The 18,525-nt window shown below is 39.0% G+C and overlaps 1 protein-coding gene and 1 long non-coding RNA gene across 25 annotated transcripts in view; one reads left to right on the top strand and one right to left on the bottom strand.

Moving 5' to 3' along the window:
• The first annotated feature begins 4,723 nt into the window (after nt 1-4,723).
• Nucleotides 4,724-18,525, top strand: part of TCF4 (transcription factor 4) — a 334,112-nt gene continuing 320,310 nt past the window's right edge. For 2 of the 24 annotated variants that reach the window (XM_025181408.2, XM_014570226.3), the window contains exons 1-3: nt 6,360-6,490; nt 7,310-7,401; nt 9,025-9,097. In XM_025181408.2, coding sequence (XP_025037193.2) covers nt 6,430-6,490; nt 7,310-7,401; nt 9,025-9,097 — 226 coding nt within the window. In that variant the 5' untranslated portion in view covers nt 6,360-6,429. Of the gene's footprint in view, nt 5,440-5,870; nt 6,152-6,359; nt 6,491-6,658; nt 7,119-7,309; nt 7,402-8,291; nt 8,430-8,511; nt 8,685-9,024; nt 9,098-18,525 lie in introns of those variants that run through there. The other 22 variants (XM_014570218.3, XM_025181410.2, XM_014570225.3 and 19 more) reach the window with 20 other exon arrangements.
• LOC142829984 (uncharacterized) overlaps nt 8,365-18,525 on the bottom strand; it is a 43,828-nt gene continuing 33,667 nt past the window's right edge. Inside the window, exon 3 of the long non-coding RNA XR_012904978.1 lies at nt 8,365-8,490. This is a non-coding gene — a long non-coding RNA (uncharacterized LOC142829984). The remainder of the gene's footprint in view (nt 8,491-18,525) is intronic.

Genomic DNA, 18,525 nt, shown 5'->3' on the forward strand with positions numbered 1-18,525 from the left:
GAGAAGCCAACTGATTTTGGACAGACCACTGACGCTACTCTGAGATGCTGAACTGTGCAAGATATGTGCTGTGCGAGTGGATTGGATGGACGGAGTCATTATCAGAACTTTGCATTATACAAAATTCAGTGAAGCCATGTGCTACTCAACATGTTCAGGAGCCCAGGTGATCAGTCCAGCAGCATTGTGACAGTCCTGGAGGTGGCACATAAAGGACATTTGGGAGCTATGAAGATGAAGGATCTTCTGGGTAATTATGCTTGGTGACTAAGGCTGCACTCAAGATATTAAGCATCATGTGACAAGACACTCAACCTGCACAATGGTCCTTGTGCTCCTTTGAAACTGGTAACCATAGACAAACCCAGGCAGAGAACTGCAAAGGATATTACTGGCCTCGGATGCACTGCATGGCTATGCAGTGGTGATGGTTATAGACTATTATTATTATTCATGTTACCTTTCTGCATTAATAATTTCACAAAGCACCTTACAAGAGTTCTTTTTATGTCAAATTTATTTACAATGCCTACCACAAACCCTCATTTCAGATAAGGGGACACCAGGTGGTAGTCCTGTATCCAAAGTATATCACAGGTAGCTGATTTCTTCTTTCCCAATCATGCATTTTGCTGAGCTTGCAGTCAGTATTGGGAGTTTTGAGAGAGATGTACCTTCTGATTTCAGCTGTAGATGACCACATCATCTAAGTAGGCTGCTGCATATGAGCCATGTTGTGGAAGAATTTTATCCGGGAGTCATTGGAATGTTGCTGAGGCATGGTGGAGGCCAAAGTGAATAGTCTGAAATTGATAGAGGCCAAACCATGTGGCCGAGGCCTCTTTATCCAGGTGGTAGTGTGGCAAAGTATGTTTGTGACAAGCTGTGAATGAGCAACTGGGGATGGATTGCTTGATGACTACCTGTTCTGTTCATTCCCTCTGAATCACTTGGCATTGGCTACTGTCAGAAGACAGGAAACTGGGCTAGATGGACCACTGACCCTGTATGGACATTCTTAAGTTCCTGCCGAGCAGCATTCCAGCAGAGAATCCCAAAGGGGCCTAGGAGCCTTTTACTGAGGCCTGAGAGGCAGTAGTTTCCAGCAAGGGCCAGTCTAGAGCATGGAGCCCTGCTATAATCCTTAAAGGCTTGTGCTTCCAAGATCATGATGTCTGATCACCAGCTCCCCTGAATTGGGGACACCTTGGGCCTCGGGCTGTTGCTCGTGTAAGTCAGTCAGAGCCATGTCCATCAGCCAGACCACACTGGCAGGGACTCTGGCTTGTGTTTGAGCACTAATCTCTGTCCCCAGCTGGAAATATGTGAGTTAATTGCTCCACCATGATGAGCTCTACCATCTCAACTCCAGTCCAAGTCTTCAGCTTTAAGTACCTCCAGCGTAGATCTTTTAATTTCTGGGTTGCCATGTGAGGCCAGGTTCCCCTGGGACACTTCTCCTCCACAGAAGCCCTGTCAGAAAGTCTCCTCAGTGCTGAGGTAGTCATGCAAGGCCACTTTTACCTGCCCATAGTTTTTGGCAGTTGTTAAATCCAGCCCCCAAATTGTGATATGCACTGGTCCCATCAGGCTAGATGACAACAGGGTGGCCACTATTACCTCTTATTCAAACATTATCAGGAAGGTCTCCAGGTTGTCCTCAGGTCTCATCATTGTGAATTTCACTGGCATGGGCTGGACTACCAGGCCCAGGACCGCCAGCCTCTGGAGGGATAGCCCTTGGGGGATGCTGAGGCTGCATCAAGGCCACTACCTATTGGACCAGTCTTTGCTGCTCTTTCTGCTGTAGTGCCCCTAAGTCCTGGACTAGGTCTTGCTATTACGGCTGCTGTTGCTGGATCTTTGTCATCAATTTAAGGAGACAGTCTAGGTCCATGGTGTCTGCCTGGCCAATTCACATTGCTAAGTGGAGAGTGTTTGAGTGACTGGGTCAGTCACTTCTCCCCCTTCTCTAGGGATGGGAAGGATACTTGCATTCTCCAACAGTTGTTGAGGGGTTGACTCTCTGTTGGCACCTCCTTATAGCTGGCATGTGTGACAGGACTGTTTTTTCTCCACTGGAGTCTGCAGCCACTGAGCGCTCCACCTCTGGGGTGGCCTGTCTCTTTCTGTGACGTGGCTCCCGAGCCTGACCATTTCCAAGTCTCTTCTATGGTTCCAGGATAGTCCATAAACAAAAAGTAAAGGGAGTTATTAACTCATTGTATTTGTGTTAAGAGAGAGCAAGGAATGACTCCCCTCTCAGAGTGTATCAGGATCCGGACCATGACCACCCTTCCCGCAGGAAGGGACCTTCAGAAAACTGTTGTGGAACCTGTTCCTTATACTGCAGGCTGAAGGTCTGTTCTGTTCCCTGGTCTGCCTGCAAAGGAGCTGTTCTGCTTCTCTTAACTCCCCCTCCTGCCTGTGAATAGTGAGTAGTATCTGTTGTATTGTATTCCAGCTCTTATGGCTGTAGATAGAACTTTTAAAAGCTCAAGCTGAATACAAACCAATGCACTGAGTCTGCAGAAAGCATGGAACAATAACTTAGAGGTGTGACCTGCCTCATATCTCAGTGGGTTCTTGATTCATGAACCTACAGGTGACAAATTATGTCAACACTGTTAACTGTATCAGAGAGGTAGCCGTGTTAATCTGAATCTGCAAAAGCGGCGAGGAGTCCTGTGGCACCTTATAAACTAACCAAAGTATTGGAGCATAAGCTTTCATGGGCAAAGACCCACTTCGTCAGATGCATGTCATGTCATCTGACATGCATCTGACGAAGTGGGTCTTTGCCCACGAAAGCTTATGCTCCAATACTTTGGTTAGTTTATAAGATGCCACAGGACTCCTCGCCGCTTTTGCAGATTCAGATTAACACAACTACCTTTCTGATATGCATCTGACGAAGTGGGTCTTTGCCAACGAAAGCTTATGCTCCAATACTTTGACTAGTCTATAAGGTGCCACAGGACTCTTCGCCGCTAACACTGTTAACTGTTTCGCTGCTTATCATAATAACAAAAGCATCCAATTAATATTCATACTGCACAATTCCAGATCATTTCCCATATCTGCAGAGGTGTCAATAGCTCCTACTTGCACCCTGACAGCCTCTGTAGTTATAAATTACTCATACAAAATTCTGTGGCAGATTGAATGCTGAAAAAGTGGAGACAATATAAAAATATATTGAATATATCAATATCTAATAAATATCACAAAGGCTAAAATGTGTCCTGTTCACATTTAAAAATATTTATTTGTAAACTTGAAAATTGTTATAGTTCCCAGTGTACCAAGCAATATACCCCAGAAATGCAGAAGTGTTGCTGCAAGAATTATCTTCAATTTGTCACTGAGTATGTGCAGCCCTTGTGTACATTATATTTATATTTTATTTATATTTTACTGTTACTGTTACTGTATAGTTTGATTTGTTCAACTTTTCCCACATGTACCATATTTATTACACCCTTTTAATATGATGATGTGGTTATTGCAGATATTTTAAAATATTTAAATTAATAAAACAAAATAGATTATATCTATACAGCTGTGGCACTTACTGGGTATCTGTTACATCTCTGATAATTACATTATCTTCTCTCCTGAAATACTGATGTGATGTGGTCAATATAACCATGGGGGGGGGGGAGATGTTAATGTGTTTAGTTTTCTTACATAACATAAAACTTAACATAACATAACATAACATACTGCATTGCAAAACCTAAATGAAAAAGGCAGAGATTATGCCACTGAAGCCTTAAGAAAAAGTAAAACTAGAGATTAGGGCACCCATTATTTCCTGACAGATTATATTATAGAGGGAACGCCTCAAAGCCCTGAGGCCTTTAGCAAATGGTGATGTTGTGGCTCCTCTTTATCTGTTGAAAGGAAGCCACATATGACCTCAAGACAGGTTAGCAAAAGCCACCTCCCAGATGGACAGGGTTTGACACATCATTCTGTTTCTTTTTCCATACTCTTTTTTTTTTCTACAGAGAATGAATGCCATCCAAACTAGGGCTCACCACGAATTATTCTGTCCTCAGGCTAAACCCTGCTAACATATAATTAGTTTAAATAATAAATAATAATAGACTTTTCTTTGAGTTCCCCATGTGCATTGTCTTTTTTTAATGTCTGCCTTTTAAACTGCAAGCTCTTTGGAACAGGAACTTTCTTACTTTTGTGCCATGTACAGTGCGGAGAATTGTTGGCACTAAACAAATAATAATAATAATAATATAATAGAGGCTAACTAAATGTCACCTCATTTTTCAGCTGCATCAAAACTTCGATGCACAGTAAGACAGCAACATTGCATCCTCACAACACAGCCCCTGAGCACACTTTGGAAACACACAAACATCTCACAAACACTTATCTCTGACCATCTTACACTGAAAAATTACACTCAGGTGCACCTATTTATACTAGAGCAGGCAGTAAAACTTGCAGCCCAGTTCTAGCCTGGTCAATCATTCCAGCTCCTCCTAAATGTTCACCACCACTAGCTGGTGCCCATCACTTTGGAAACCATCAGGGCTCCTCAGTTCCTATTTGTTTCCTTCATAGGGAGCTTGATTTTCAAACCCAAGTCCCCACTAGCCTCCTGCTTCATTGCATTGGCTTGGCTGGGGGTGAATGGGAGGTTTCATTTATCCTGAACAGAAACCATCCTCCACTTTCCCCTTCCTCCTCCTCCTCCCACCTAGACTGAGCTGACTCCATCTTGGTCGACTCTCTAGCCTGTCTGTTTATCACTGACTCTATCCATTCCTTCCCCTCTCCCTCCTCCTTCTCTCCCTCTCGTCATTGTCCGTAATAGACGACGCGGCGGCAGCAAGCAGCAACGTGCAGCGGCGGCGGCAGTAGCAAGCGGCTCTTTCTCTTTATAAACCCTGCTGTATTGCCCGGATGTGAATGGATTACAATGTATCTTTCAGGGAAACATATTATTACCAATGTCTCCATGGGGGAGTCGATGAGGAGGAGGAGAGATCTGTAAACTTGGAACAAGTTTAAGACTTTTTTTTTTAACGAGGAAGAACAGAGGGAACACATCTCACCACCACCAAGCTTTTTAATAATTTGTTAATAACCATGTGCTTGTAAAAACAAAAGAGGGAAAAGTTGTTGGATTTTTTTTGGCTGGCTTTTATTTTTGTTCTGCTTGGGTGGGGAGATTTTGTGACAATTGTTTTGTGGTGGTTAATAATAATTAAAAAAAAAAAGCCAGGTGTAGAAGTTCTTTTAAATCTGTGAATAATCCTGGACCAGGACTGAGAAACAGTTAAAGTACTTGTTTTGTTTTTGGGGGTCAAACACATGTGAGCTAATAAAGCACTTTTGAAGAAGATTTCTCTCTTTAAAACTAGATATATATTTCCTTGGACTGTTGTGAACATATTTGGGGCCATTAAGGTAAAGTTTACAATTTGCTGTTAGAGTAACTTGTGTGATTTCTTTTTTAAAAAAATGTTGATCCCATTGTGTTATTGTAAAAAAGCTTACAACCGGTGCAACGTGTAAATGCAAACTGAAAATAGGCTGTAATAGCACAAGTGTAGTTAGATGAATGAACTTATATTGTTCAAAGGATCAGTCGAATGAACTTATTGCTTTGTTTCCTGATGGAAAATGAAGTCTGTTGAGGTTTTGGAGAAGATGGGGCCTGTAGCAGGAAAATTTGAAGTAAAAGTATAACATGCTGTAAGGATGGAGTGGGAAGGGTCCGTTGGCATCGTCCCCAGAAACTTGAGTGCAAAACAAATCAAATGGTTGATTCTCTCCCCTCCCCCCCCCCCAAAGTTTGCAGCAATACTCTCTGTAGATTGAAACCCAGCATGTGAAAATGTAGCGTTAGGTACAAAAAAAAAAATCACAGCCAAACCAAAACAGAATTTTAAAACATGACCTGGATAATACAGAGGGGGAAATATTATTCTGCTTGGCAAAGTCTTTGCATCACGTGTATTTACAGCCTAGTATAAACTTGCTTTGCCATGTGTATTTGTGAGAGCTGAAGAAATTTAAAAGTATACTCAGTTTAAAAGTGCTTCGGCCTGGGAAGAAACCGGCCACAATTGACTGGGATTTCAAGCTTATATGATCTGCGGGTATGGAGGAAAATGAGGTGCCCGATTGCGTTTTTCTTTTTTGGAGGTGTTAGTGTGAAAGCAAATCCCAGAGCCAGAGGGGAACGCGCTGTTTCTGCTGCTGCTGCTTTGTCCCCTTTCCTTTGCTGAACTTGCAGTCCGGCTTGTTTTGGTTTGTTTGCGGGGTTTTTTTTTCTTCCCTCCCTCTTGCTTTCTCCTAAGGCAGAAAGAGTTTGGTTCAGAGTCAGAGCTCTGCCGTGTCTTGCTCTTTCGTGGCGGTAGCGGTGTGTGCTTGGTGAATGCAGGGGATAGAGCAATGAAACCCAGAGCTCGGTACTGTGCTTGGAAGGGGAGTCCCCTCTCTCCTCTCTCGGGCGGTACGTACTGGAGCCAGGCTAGAGTCGATCGGTGGCCGGCCGGTGGTAATGGTGGAGCTAAACTCGGATCTGAGGGCTCGGACTGGCGCTGCTGGAAGTGGCTTGCACAACACGCGGCTTTTTTTTTTTTTTTTTTTTTGAATTTATTTATTTGCCTCCACGGGAGCTGGGAGCGCTTTATGGAAAGAGTCTCCTTATGCCCCCCTCCTCCCCCCGCCCCGCTGCCCACTTTACACGAACTGATGACTTTGCAAAGGGGCCTGGGGTGGTTTTATTTATTTATTTATTTATTTATTTTTTAGCCATCCTCTTTCCTAAATGAGGGATTTGGTCTAATTGTCAAAGCTTGAATTCGCCCTCCACCCCAACCCCTTTCACTCCTCAACTCTGATTTCCCCTTGCACCCGGCGGTTCGTCTCTCTAAAGACTTTGTGTCTCTCTTTAAATTTCTTTACACGCCACTTTACGTGGAAGGAGGAAAAGGAAAAAAAGTTAGGAGCGGATGGCTGTAGTTTCTTCTCTGCGATTCTCATTCATTCCTCGCTGAACCTCCTGTTGCATAAATGATGCGCTGAGAGCGTGGCTCTATTTTTTTTTCTGGATTTGGGTTTAGCGTGGATGTTACCAGGTTTCGATCGTCTCTTTGGAAATACAATATCGCCTTTTTGTTGTTGTTTTTGCTGCCCCTCCATCTTTTCCCCTCCCTTCTTCTCAACACCCCCCGTTCCCAATCTACCCGTCCCCCCCACCAAAATCCGATTGTGTTTCCTCTAAGGCTCGGGACTGGGTTTCTGATTGCGGTTATTTCCATGTTTCTAGGTTTGTGTGATTTTGCTAAAATGCATCACCAACAGCGAATGGCTGCCTTAGGGACGGACAAAGAACTGAGTGATTTACTGGATTTCAGTGCGGTAAGAAACAACGGTGGAAATTAACAACAGCTGTAAAACATATCTTCTAGCTGATCTGTTAAACTAAAAAACAAAACAAAAAAACCCAACAAGAACAAAAAAAAAAACCCAAAACAAAACTGTGATCTAAGTACATTGGGTAATTTTTAATCAGCAGCTAGACTCATGGTAAATATGCTCGCTTAAAAAAACAAAAACAAAACAAGTCTTATTATATTTTCTTGTTCGTGATGGGAGATGTAATTTTGTTCCTAGCTTACTTTTAATGTCATGGATGTCCAGAAATTTTTACAAAAAATCGACCCTTCTAAAAATGGACATTTCTCATCATTAGTTAATATTAACAATAATATACTACTCCTCAGCACTTACATTGTGTTTTACATTGTCAAAGTGTTGATGGCACAAGAACTAATTAATTACTAATTAGTTACTTATATTCTACTTTCAGTTCTTCCCTTGTTTCATTTTTTTGGCACATTGAGAGTGCAAAGAAATCCACAACTGTCTCAGTTTAAAGTTTTCACTGAAATCTCAGATGGCTTCTGCTGCCCTTATGCCTGTTTAAATCTTTCCTGAGGACACCTGGATAGATGGTGCTTTTTTAAAGTACTTTTTCGTCTCTTTGGGTTTCTTGTAAATAGCCTAGCTTTGAGGGCAAATGTGAACCTGGACGTGTGCACTTGTCTAGTTTTATCCCCCCCCATCCTTCCTCTCCCCTCCTCCTCCTCTCTCCACCCTTCCTCCCAATATGTCAGGAGCATTTATTTAAGGAAAAATCAGTTTGGTGTAAGATGCATGTGTGTTCTAAAAAGAATCTCAACCCTACCACAACAATCAAAATCACCTTGTAAATGAGGCTATTTCAGGCTTTTGCTGCTGCTGCTGCACAAGACTTTCCTTTGGAGAAATGACTTTGGGAAGTTTGGCCAGGAAACGTAGCCTAAGGCAGCTTTGCAGCCTCCTCTTTGCTTGTTGCACTTTTTCCATTTGTTCCTTCGCTTTTTGCAGGCTCTGACTCAGGGAAGGTGCGTACTATCCACTAGACACGTCGAAGAAGAGGGAAACCAATTAGGGTCGAAATAAATGCTGGAGAGAGAGAGAGAAGGGGGAGGGGAAGAGAGATTGAGAGAGAGAGAGTCTTGCTTCAAATTGCTCTCATATTAGAGACGAAATGAGAATTTAGGGCAGGTGGCACTTTGCATTATTATTATTTGGGTTCACATATGACAGGCAAATCCTAAAACGGGATGGAAATGGACATTGCTACATTTATGGCCAAGGTTTCAACATAAACTTTTTTTTTCCCTCGCCTTTGTCAACCTAAGAGTTTGATTGGGGATTGTTCCTCACTAAGTTTGGGTAATATTATTAGGGACTGTGATTTTTCCAAATGTTAGTTATATTGTTTGGGATGCTGAGCCTAATTTTTTTTAAAAAGGTGATGATGGTAAGGGGCTGGGGTTGTAAGAAATACTGTACCATTTTCGGGTCTGAGATGGATGATTCATGTTAAATAAACTGCTAGTGTTCTTATGTAGAGAATGTAGAAGGAACTTTGAATTAACAATAAACAGAAGAATCTCCTGTTTTCCAGCAGTAATGTTTCTTTGTTTCTTGTAGATGTTTTCACCTCCTGTGAGCAGTGGGAAAAATGGACCAACTTCTTTGGCAAGTGGACATTTTACTGGCTCAAGTATGTAAAACCTTTGCTTAGCATACAGTTAAAATATGTTCCTGTTTATTTACGTGCATTCTGTCTGTTTTGGTTGTGTTAATCTGTTTTGGAGACCACATGAATTGAGCACTATACAAGAACTATTATTATTATTTGGATAAGTCTGATTGGAACATTTTCAAATATTTCCATACGTTGTTTATTGCAAATAAAAAAGCCAACAGTATAATTGTTCTAAGTAATCTAGATTAAATTTATCTCTCTTTAAATCAAGCATTGGAAAATGTTTTAATTAAATATTCAGTTTCTGTGCTTGTATGTGATGGACAATAACCAAAACAGCCAAGATACGACATAGTTTCTAAATAGGAATAAAGTCTTTTTTATCAGTCAAACAAACAAATAAAAATCATAATAGAAAGATCAAGCGTACTAAAGGAACAAATTCTTAATTTTAGAAGTTAATATTTACTATTAGAATATACTTGATCAACTTGAAATCTGAAAGCTTTTCTATTTAATTTGATACACTAGTACCTTTTCATGTTTTGCTGCTTTCAAACAGTTGTGTAAAATAAACTGGATATTTTATTATTTTTTGTAGTTGTAGTATATTGACAACTTTTTAATGAATAGGATCCTTGTTGGTGGTGATATAGATATAGATATCTCGTCCCATGTATGCAATAGGACACCTGTGCAAGGATTGTCTGGCAACTAGAGAGCAGTTTTTTATGGGAAATATTTATATCCCTGACAACTTCAAATGAGACTCATTTAAATGTCTTTATTATTTTATCTGTTAAGTTCCATTTAAGAGGGTTTCCACATTGGTGCATGTAGTGTTTAGGATGTCACATATATATCCACAGTTAAAACACCTGAAATGTCTTAAAAGTACTGGCATAACTGTACAATGTACATAACAGTATTATATGCAGAATATTGCTCTAAATCAGATGGTAAATTTGGGTAAGTCTTTACTGCAAACTGTCACTGGCTATCTAGATAAGTTATTGCATATAATTTCATGTCTGGTATTTTCAATTTGTACTCAAATAATAAGAGTAAGCTTTTCTGTGCATTCAGTATAACCATTTTTATGAATTGCACTGTTATATTAATTAACATTTAATTTCTAAACAAGGACTTTCTTACCATTAATTTGAAGGTAGTCTGTAGTGTATAATATTTGTTATATTAGCTGCTTCTTACAGCTATTCAACTCTAATTTTTTGGTCTCCTCTAAAAATAATAAGATATTTATTAATGTTTATCATAAATATAGTTATTTTCAGTGTGGTGATTTTGGAGATTTTACTCATCTCAGTATCTTTATAGTCATAGTTTGCCTAATATTTCTAATGTTAAAGTGCGTAACCCTATTTTTATTACTATATTTACAGTAGCTATTTTCATTAAATGTATAATATTCAATATATTTGTTTTCATTGAACAGAAGTGTTAAGCATTCATGCCAGACAAATCAATTTGTCATGCTTTTGTACAGTCAATGCAGTAGCTAACTCTTGTCTAGCAACAATTAACTAGATGGTTATATTTAAGAAATTTGTCTTCAAGAAGTCAGTGTGATAAAATAACATAGGTTAAAAATTCTATAATTTAGTGAAATTAAGTTTGAGTGATGTATCATATCTAAAACTGAACGTATAGAAATACTTTGGAGCATCATTTCTGACATGCAAATGATTTAATGAACTGAGGTAAGTCAATAATATTAAGATGTGGACAATTTAAAATAATACCTCTAATTAAAATTCATATATAAACTCACAATCTATGATAATGTGCATATGCTTAAATATATCACTTTGTGACAGAAGAGGGTAGAATTATGCTATCTGATATGTAGAAAAATATTGGTAAATTTTATTCACAGTGGTGTGAAAAAGAGTGTACATTTATTCTTTGTGGAAATAACTTGCAATTTACTACAGTATATAAAAATCTCCTGTTTGGTAATAAGACAGGGAATAATTTAAAATACATGTTCATTGGTTCCCAAAAAAGATGACCCTGCCCACATGTTGAAAGTATTGTACCTAGTGCACTAAATCATATATCTGTGGCCTGATGATATACTTGTATGATGAAAAAGTGAAATCATTGTTTCATAGTGTTCTTGTTGGTCAGTTAGCTTTCTTTAGTAGTGCCTTGGAAACTACTGCAAGATATGTTTTAGATGAATATTCAGCAGCATTAAAATATTAATATTAGTAATTCAGAAATATAATTTATTGTCCCAGTTAAACACATTGAGAGTTTTTTTTTATTTTAGTTAATACAGTTTGTTCAAAACTGAGACTTAAATGCAGTTTTCTTTTTTTATCCACTGGACAGATGCATTTTAAAAGTTTGAGTAGACAAATGACTTTACTCCTCTGTAAAAACTGATATTTCTTGTGTTGAAGAGGCACATGTGTTGCCTTGAAACTTCTCAGAACATAAAAGACCCCAAAGAGAAGTAGTCCAATGCAGTGAGGTGAAACCAACTGTATTTTGCGAAGTGTGGTTACATTTAATCTTAAAGTAATCTTTTTACTCATTTAATACATGACGTTCTGTTGTGATTTGTAGCGTGTGAATGAATATAAAGTAGAGCCATGTGTCCTTTACTCTTTAATTTCACAAACATGGAATCTTACCACCTTAAGAAATGGTGAGTCTGCAGAGGAGAAAGGAATGTAATCTGAGCCACAGCCATGACATTCCCATGGAGCATTTTTCACATGAAAGGTTTTTGTCAACCCAGTAAAGGACCAGAAGCTTTTGTTTGATGTTTGCAGGTGTTCAGCAGAGAGCACTAAAACAATTCAGCCATGCTGGTTCAGAGACTCTATGACCCTAACAGGGGGAATTGGTGAGGACTGGAATTATTTTTAAGAGAACTTCCCTAGAGTTATTTCAACTTGTATATTTAATTTGTAAAGTGATTTAGTACCTGCTAGTCAGTGGTCTTAAACCAAATTTGAAAACACACATGTCCATTTGAATCAACCCTTTTTAATTTTTAGGAGAGCATGCCAAAATATCAGTCTATGTATCAATCTATGTTTCTAACATTCCAAAATATTTTCTGAATATTTGTCATTTCCTCCATTTATATCAGTTCTGTACAATAAATAATGTTAGTTAGCAGTTTGGGCATGAACCATAGGAAATAAGAAAGAGATAATAATTGTTCTTGATTATTGAGAATAAATTTTGAAACACATGTAATATTGTTGGTATGGAACAATTTGTTAGATCTAGTACATTGGTCACATCTGGCACATTTCAGATTTCCAGTTACTATATGGTGGTTACAAACTCCCTCTCTTCTAGTTGTGTTAAATTTTGGCGGCAGCTTCTTCTGCAAGTATTTAATTTTGCCTATGTTTTCAAGCATCTGTTAAAGATTGCTCACAGTATGTGTGTTTGAATATTGTGTGGATGAGAGCAAGCAATACAATAAATGAATGCTTAGGACTGGCCATTCTTACTGCGCGAAAAATCTTTGTTAGCATAGACATTACTCAATTTGTCAATTGATTTAAAAGATTTAAAACCTTGCTTTTAATTGTCTCTTGTTTGATTAAAGGTTGCCGTGAATTAAAGAAATAATTCGTGATCACTATTTTTCTAAGTAGAAAGCTGAGATTCAGTTTGACTTTGAAGTCATTTTGATTTGGGCTGTGTTTGTGGGTAAATTGTAACCAAATGTGAAGGGATTTAAACACGATTAATTTTTTAGCATTTCCTTCTGTGATAAAGTGCATATTTTTCTATTATTAGTTGATCAGCAGGAAAACTGATACGAAATGTAATATTTATCTTAAAAAGGATTTTGGTAGCATTTGGCTCTAGTGCCACCTCCGTTGTATGAACAGCTCCCATTAGTATCGGTAGGAGTTTGAGTGTGTGAGAGAATAAATGTCTAATTGTGAGAGATTTTTAAGGAGTGCTATTTATCTTTTTTAAAATGTAGAATTACTGTTCAACTGCAGAAAGTAAAACAAGACAAAGTTTTAACCGTGCAGGGCTGTAGTTTGAATAAACTGAGAAGTAGAAATTGGCATTGATACTCGATTATGTGTTGTCGTTAAATAGGTGCCCTGAAAGACTAGTTGTAAATGTTCAAATCTGTACTGGATTACGTTGAGAGTCAGAACTCTTTAAAAAAAACTTAGAAAAGTATTATTTAATATAGGCATGGGCTTTATTTGCATTTTGTGTCATTTATATTAACTTGACATGACTTTCCACCATTTTTGTGCTTTGATGAGAAAAAAAAGTACTTGTAGAAATCGCAGACCCTTGGCTCATTTAATCTGCCAGTCTTCAGTCTTCACTGTCAGATTGTATTTACGCATTGTGATATTCTTCTCTTATTTTGTCTTTTGTTAATCCTTGAGGATTTAGTTACTCAAGTACTCAAGAGCAACTACTTCCATATTTTTCATCACTAATGTTATGTAACTATGATTTGGATGAAAAAGAACGCTGAATACCTTCCATTCTTTCAGCTGTGTTTATGTATAAAGGGCTTGATCCTGCTCCTATTAGCATCAATGGCAAATCTCCTGTTGACTACTGGAGTAGGATGAGGCCTAGATTGTGGTGTTTGAATTGGTCCTGAGATAGCATACTACATACTTACAGGAGTTTAACATTTAGGAGTAATTCTGCTACCACTAGCAGCATGTATGTTATTTACAGAGTCAAAGTGAGTGTTACCCTATAAAGAGCATCCTAAAGTAATTGCCATCTATAATTATGTGAATATATCTTAAAATTTGAAACTAAATTAGTATCAATATAATATCAAAAGGAAAATATGACACCCTCTTAATCTCTGAAAGATCAGTGACAAACTGTAGCCTTGGAAGGTGATAGAGAATTTAGGTAACAGTTTACAAAAAAGGTTATATAGAGAGCAGTATCCTGTTTATTATTTATTTGAAACTGTAACATATACACATACTTTGTAATCTGCTGTATCTGTTTTTGTGTCTGGTATGAGTTTGTTGTTTAATCATGATCAGGGTATACCTACCCCTTTCTGTGGGTAACCCCATGTGTATACTCTGTAGTTCTGAAACATATATTTTCAGTGTCTGAATTATAAAAAATATGGATCGGGTCCAATGTCACCTTGAAAGTGCAGCTTGACAGAATCATTTGCAACTGCCATGGTAGTCTGTAGGCCAAATTAAGTAGTGACATAAATGATGTTATTTAGTGAGTGTTAGTTTTAAAAATGTGCAAGTGTTAAACTCATGTTACTTGCCCTGATTTGGCATTAAGTGGATTTCCAAAACATAGTAACTTGCACACAGAGGAATACAGTAGAAAAAGAGATTATTGGGAGGGTGTGAGATACAATAGGTTTGTTCTAATTTGATTTGTGCCCATACCACCCGCACACTGGCAACCAAATTCACATTCATTCATATAAGTGAATGCAACTCCCATCGACTGAATTTGATTCCCATAGAACACTATTGAGGCATAAATTATAATTGCATTGTGCACCTGCTGAACAACAGATCCTGCAAGTTGCACCACTTTGCCACTTAGACGCATTTTCTGGCCGTCTTACATTCAGTGTGTGATCTGCGCTGCCATTTATGCTGTGGTTGAATTTGGAAGTCCGGTGTTTGATACTAACGTTAGTAAATAACAGGTTTTAAACTCACTTTGGGATCCAAAGATGGTTGAGAATTAAATATGTAATGTTTTTTGACATCAGCAAATTTTCTTTACCATCCCACTGTAATGAGGAAATCACTTAAATAACAGATGAACAACTAAGTTACATAAACATATGTAATAGAACTATGTAATGAAAGTTGATGCTGTTAATTGCCAGAATCTCTCTCTTGAATGTTCGGAATCATAGAGCACTAAAGTCTGTCATATAAACAGTTTTATTTTGAGCTTAAAATTATTCTTTTTTCTTTCATTAGCTATAGGATAAAGTCATTTTCTAAGCTTTTCAGATCAAACATTTACTTCTAATAATAAACTACATGTTATATCTGCAAGTTTTTGGCCTAGAAAGGAGTAGAATTGGGATGACCCCTGCCTTTGGTTTTTCAATGTTTGATATTATAATGCTACTTTGCTCTGTTCCCATAAGCTTAAATAACAGATCTGCAATTACTTAATAAGGAACTTCATGTGTGTTCTAATAATTTGTACATATAGATCTTTTATCAACGTGGTTATGGATAAATGTTATCAGGGTAGTGATCATAGCCTTACAAGAGGTAGAAATTAACCTTGTCAGAAAAGTGTAGATTCTTTTATATGATAAGAAATATTTCAAAGGATGAACTCATTTTGTTTGAAAGCTTTAGAGGGGTAGATGAGTTAGTCTGTAAAAGGAAAAATTTAAAAAATAACAAATAGTCTAGTAGCACCTTAAAGACTAACAAAACATGTAGATGAAGTGGGTTTATTTTATTTTTTATTATATATGGAGATATACCATATCATAGAACTGGAAGGGACCTTGAGAGGTCATTGAGCCCAGTCCCCTGCTCTCACAGCAGGACCAAGTACCGTCCCTGACAGATTTGCCCCAGATCCCTAAATGGCCCCCTCAAGGATTAAGCTCACAAGCTTGGGTTTAGCAGGCCAATGCTCAAACCACTGAGCTATCCCTCCCCGCTGGGTTGTGCCCACAAAAACTCATGATACTATCTACATGTTTTGTTAGTCCTTAAGGTGCTACTAGACTATTTGTAATTGTGTTTAGATGCTTGTAGAACCATTGGGGCAAAATCTAATAGTCTTCACTCAGACAAAAACATTGAAGTAAGTTGGGTTGTATAGCTGTAAATAAAGTCAGATTTTTGGTCTCTAGAGCAGCAATGGACAATCAAGAAGAGTGAATGGGCTGCATGGGTGGACCTCCTTGATTTCAGTGGCCCACAGCAGCCTGTGTCCCATTGGGACTACATCTGCAGACCCCTTGTCCGTCCTTCTCCCCCATGGGCCTCTCACACACTGGGGCACTGGAGTCCCACACTTCCTACTCCTCCCCATCTCTCCCAGCACTTACAGAGGGCCGTCAATCATCTGATTTGTGCTCTGTCCCCACCCCTCCCCCTGCCTCCCAGTGCTTGAAGAGCTGCCAACAGCAAATTCACAGCCTTCCAGCTCTGGGAAGGAGGGTGAGGAGTGCAAATCAGTGGATTTGTGGTGCTCCAAAAGTGCTGGGAGGGAGAGGGAAGAGTAGGAAGTGCAGTGCCTCAGTGTATGAGAGGTGCATGGAGAAGGGGGGCAGACAGAGGTCTGTAGGCTGCAGATTGTCCACCAGTGCTCTAGATAGAAAAATCAGAGTAATACATGTCCTATTTAACAAATGTATTTATTTGCTTAGGCTATAGCTAATAGAATGGTGTATGTTGCATTCCTCCCTAACCTTTGTCTATATCTTTGTAAGTCTTTAAATTCATAGAGGTCCTTTGACAGAAATCTTGACCAATTTTTCTGTCTGGAAAGCACCAGTATATATTAATCACAATAAGAACAAACTGAGATTACTTTGGACAATTAGTCTGGCCCACTCTATTCTGCAATGTTAATCTCTACAACAAACTGCATGTAGGAATCTTAGTTTTAAACACAGAACCAGATTTTAAAAATTAACTACCAAAATTGTGTCTCCACATTTGAGTAGTTAATTATATTTGAATGCCCAAGAGCCCAGAACGTTGAGATCTTTAAGGTCCTCGTCTCCTGCTGTTGTTAGGTAATACAGCATACTTCAGAAGATCTGGCTCATGTGCCCAAGTTCTGCTACCACTAGCAGCATTTATGAAGTATAAACATTTGGGATTTGTGCCTTCATGCTATGTGTCGTCTTTTGAATACTGGGCCTCCATATGTCTTATCTAAGCTGTTCTCAATGAGGGCTTATTGCCTAGTAATCATTGGCAATGCTGTGGTAAAGCAGAAGTAGTGAGTGAATTTTTAGACAATTTTCTTAATATTTTTTTAGGCTTTTAAAGTATTTTTTTTTCTTAACAGACTTGCAGACATAGCAAAAATGTTGAGGGAAGTTGGCATGTTTACTTTTATTGCAAAAGTAAATAAAACCGCTGTCGATCAGCTTATCAAACAAGCAGGTGTGTTTAAAATCAGTTTATCTTGGTGGATTTCAGAGCAGTGAAAAGGTATTTTATTTAAAGATGTACTAACAGTATTGTTCCTATAAATGCTGTTGTGCTTTCTCATGACGCTGAGGATTTAATGAATGACTTTCTCGACTCCCCTTTGGTGGGGATGACAATCTTGAGTTTATTAACTCTATCGATCTGTCTTTGAAACAGCACTTCACGTGTTCTGTTATATTTGAAGAATACGTTTGAGGAATTTGTTTTATACTCCAGAGTTGATTTAGAAAAAAAAAAGATTCCTCTTCCACTTGATGGAAAGGCCTGTGAGGTTAAGATCATGTATTAAACACTTAAGTAGTGCCTTTCACATGAGCAGGGATTTCAGTCTATTGAAAGTACAAGATGAAATATTGGTAATTGAAACTGAATATTTAAGAAGTGTCTGATTCTTTCACTGAAATCATATTCAACTCTCCAGTTGACTTCAAGGGGAGTAGAACTAGGCTTTAATTGGGCTTTAACTGTCTGGTTTCAGATTTGCTTTGAATGACATGTCCTGCAGCCCTTACTCATGTTAGTATTCTTATTGAAGTTAGTGGGAGTAGTTAGGTCAGTGGACTTTCATATATGATGAAGAGCAGCATATATGAAATATACATTAACAGATATTATATTCATAGAATGAGAGTCATCATCAGAACTAACAATCCAAGTGGAAGGGGAGCTAAGGTGTCTGTCACAACTTAGCCTTTCTGATTCTGAGTAGCTCACAGTCCCTAGCCAGGGCTGTCCGTATGATAGCCTATCACCAGCTGTCTGTGGACAGAAGCACTGGCTAGAATCTGCAGCACTGTGTGCTCCAGTCTCCATCTCTTGACACCCCCTGGATATCTTCCCATTCTCAGCCCCACACTGGCACACCCTTTATTCTAGGATTTGCAAGAGTCTTTGGAATACAGCATGTGGCTGAATACAGTTTCTGTGCTGAGGGCATTCTCCTGTTGGCAGGAGTGTGTGTGTGGGGGGGAAGGGGATAGTTGCCCCCAGGCACCATACTGGGCAGGGACACCAATTTAGTCCCCTGCCTGCTTTTTCTCTGCCTGCTGCTGCTGCAGGCTGGAGCCTCCTCCCCGCCTCTCCGTCCCCAGCCCGACCCTCCTCCATCTCCACCGGTGGGTTAGTGTATGCAGGGGCCTGGCCCCAAATTGGAGGGAGCAGGGGAAGATGTGATACAAGCTCCCTCCTCCTTCCAGAGCTGGTCTCAGCCGTGTGCCAGGGTTGGGGCCCTGCTGTGCGGCGGCGGCGGATGTGTGTGCA

The sequence above is a fragment of the Pelodiscus sinensis genome, chromosome 6 (assembly GCF_049634645.1).
Source record: "Pelodiscus sinensis isolate JC-2024 chromosome 6, ASM4963464v1, whole genome shotgun sequence".
Taxonomy (NCBI): Eukaryota; Metazoa; Chordata; order Testudines; family Trionychidae; genus Pelodiscus; species Pelodiscus sinensis.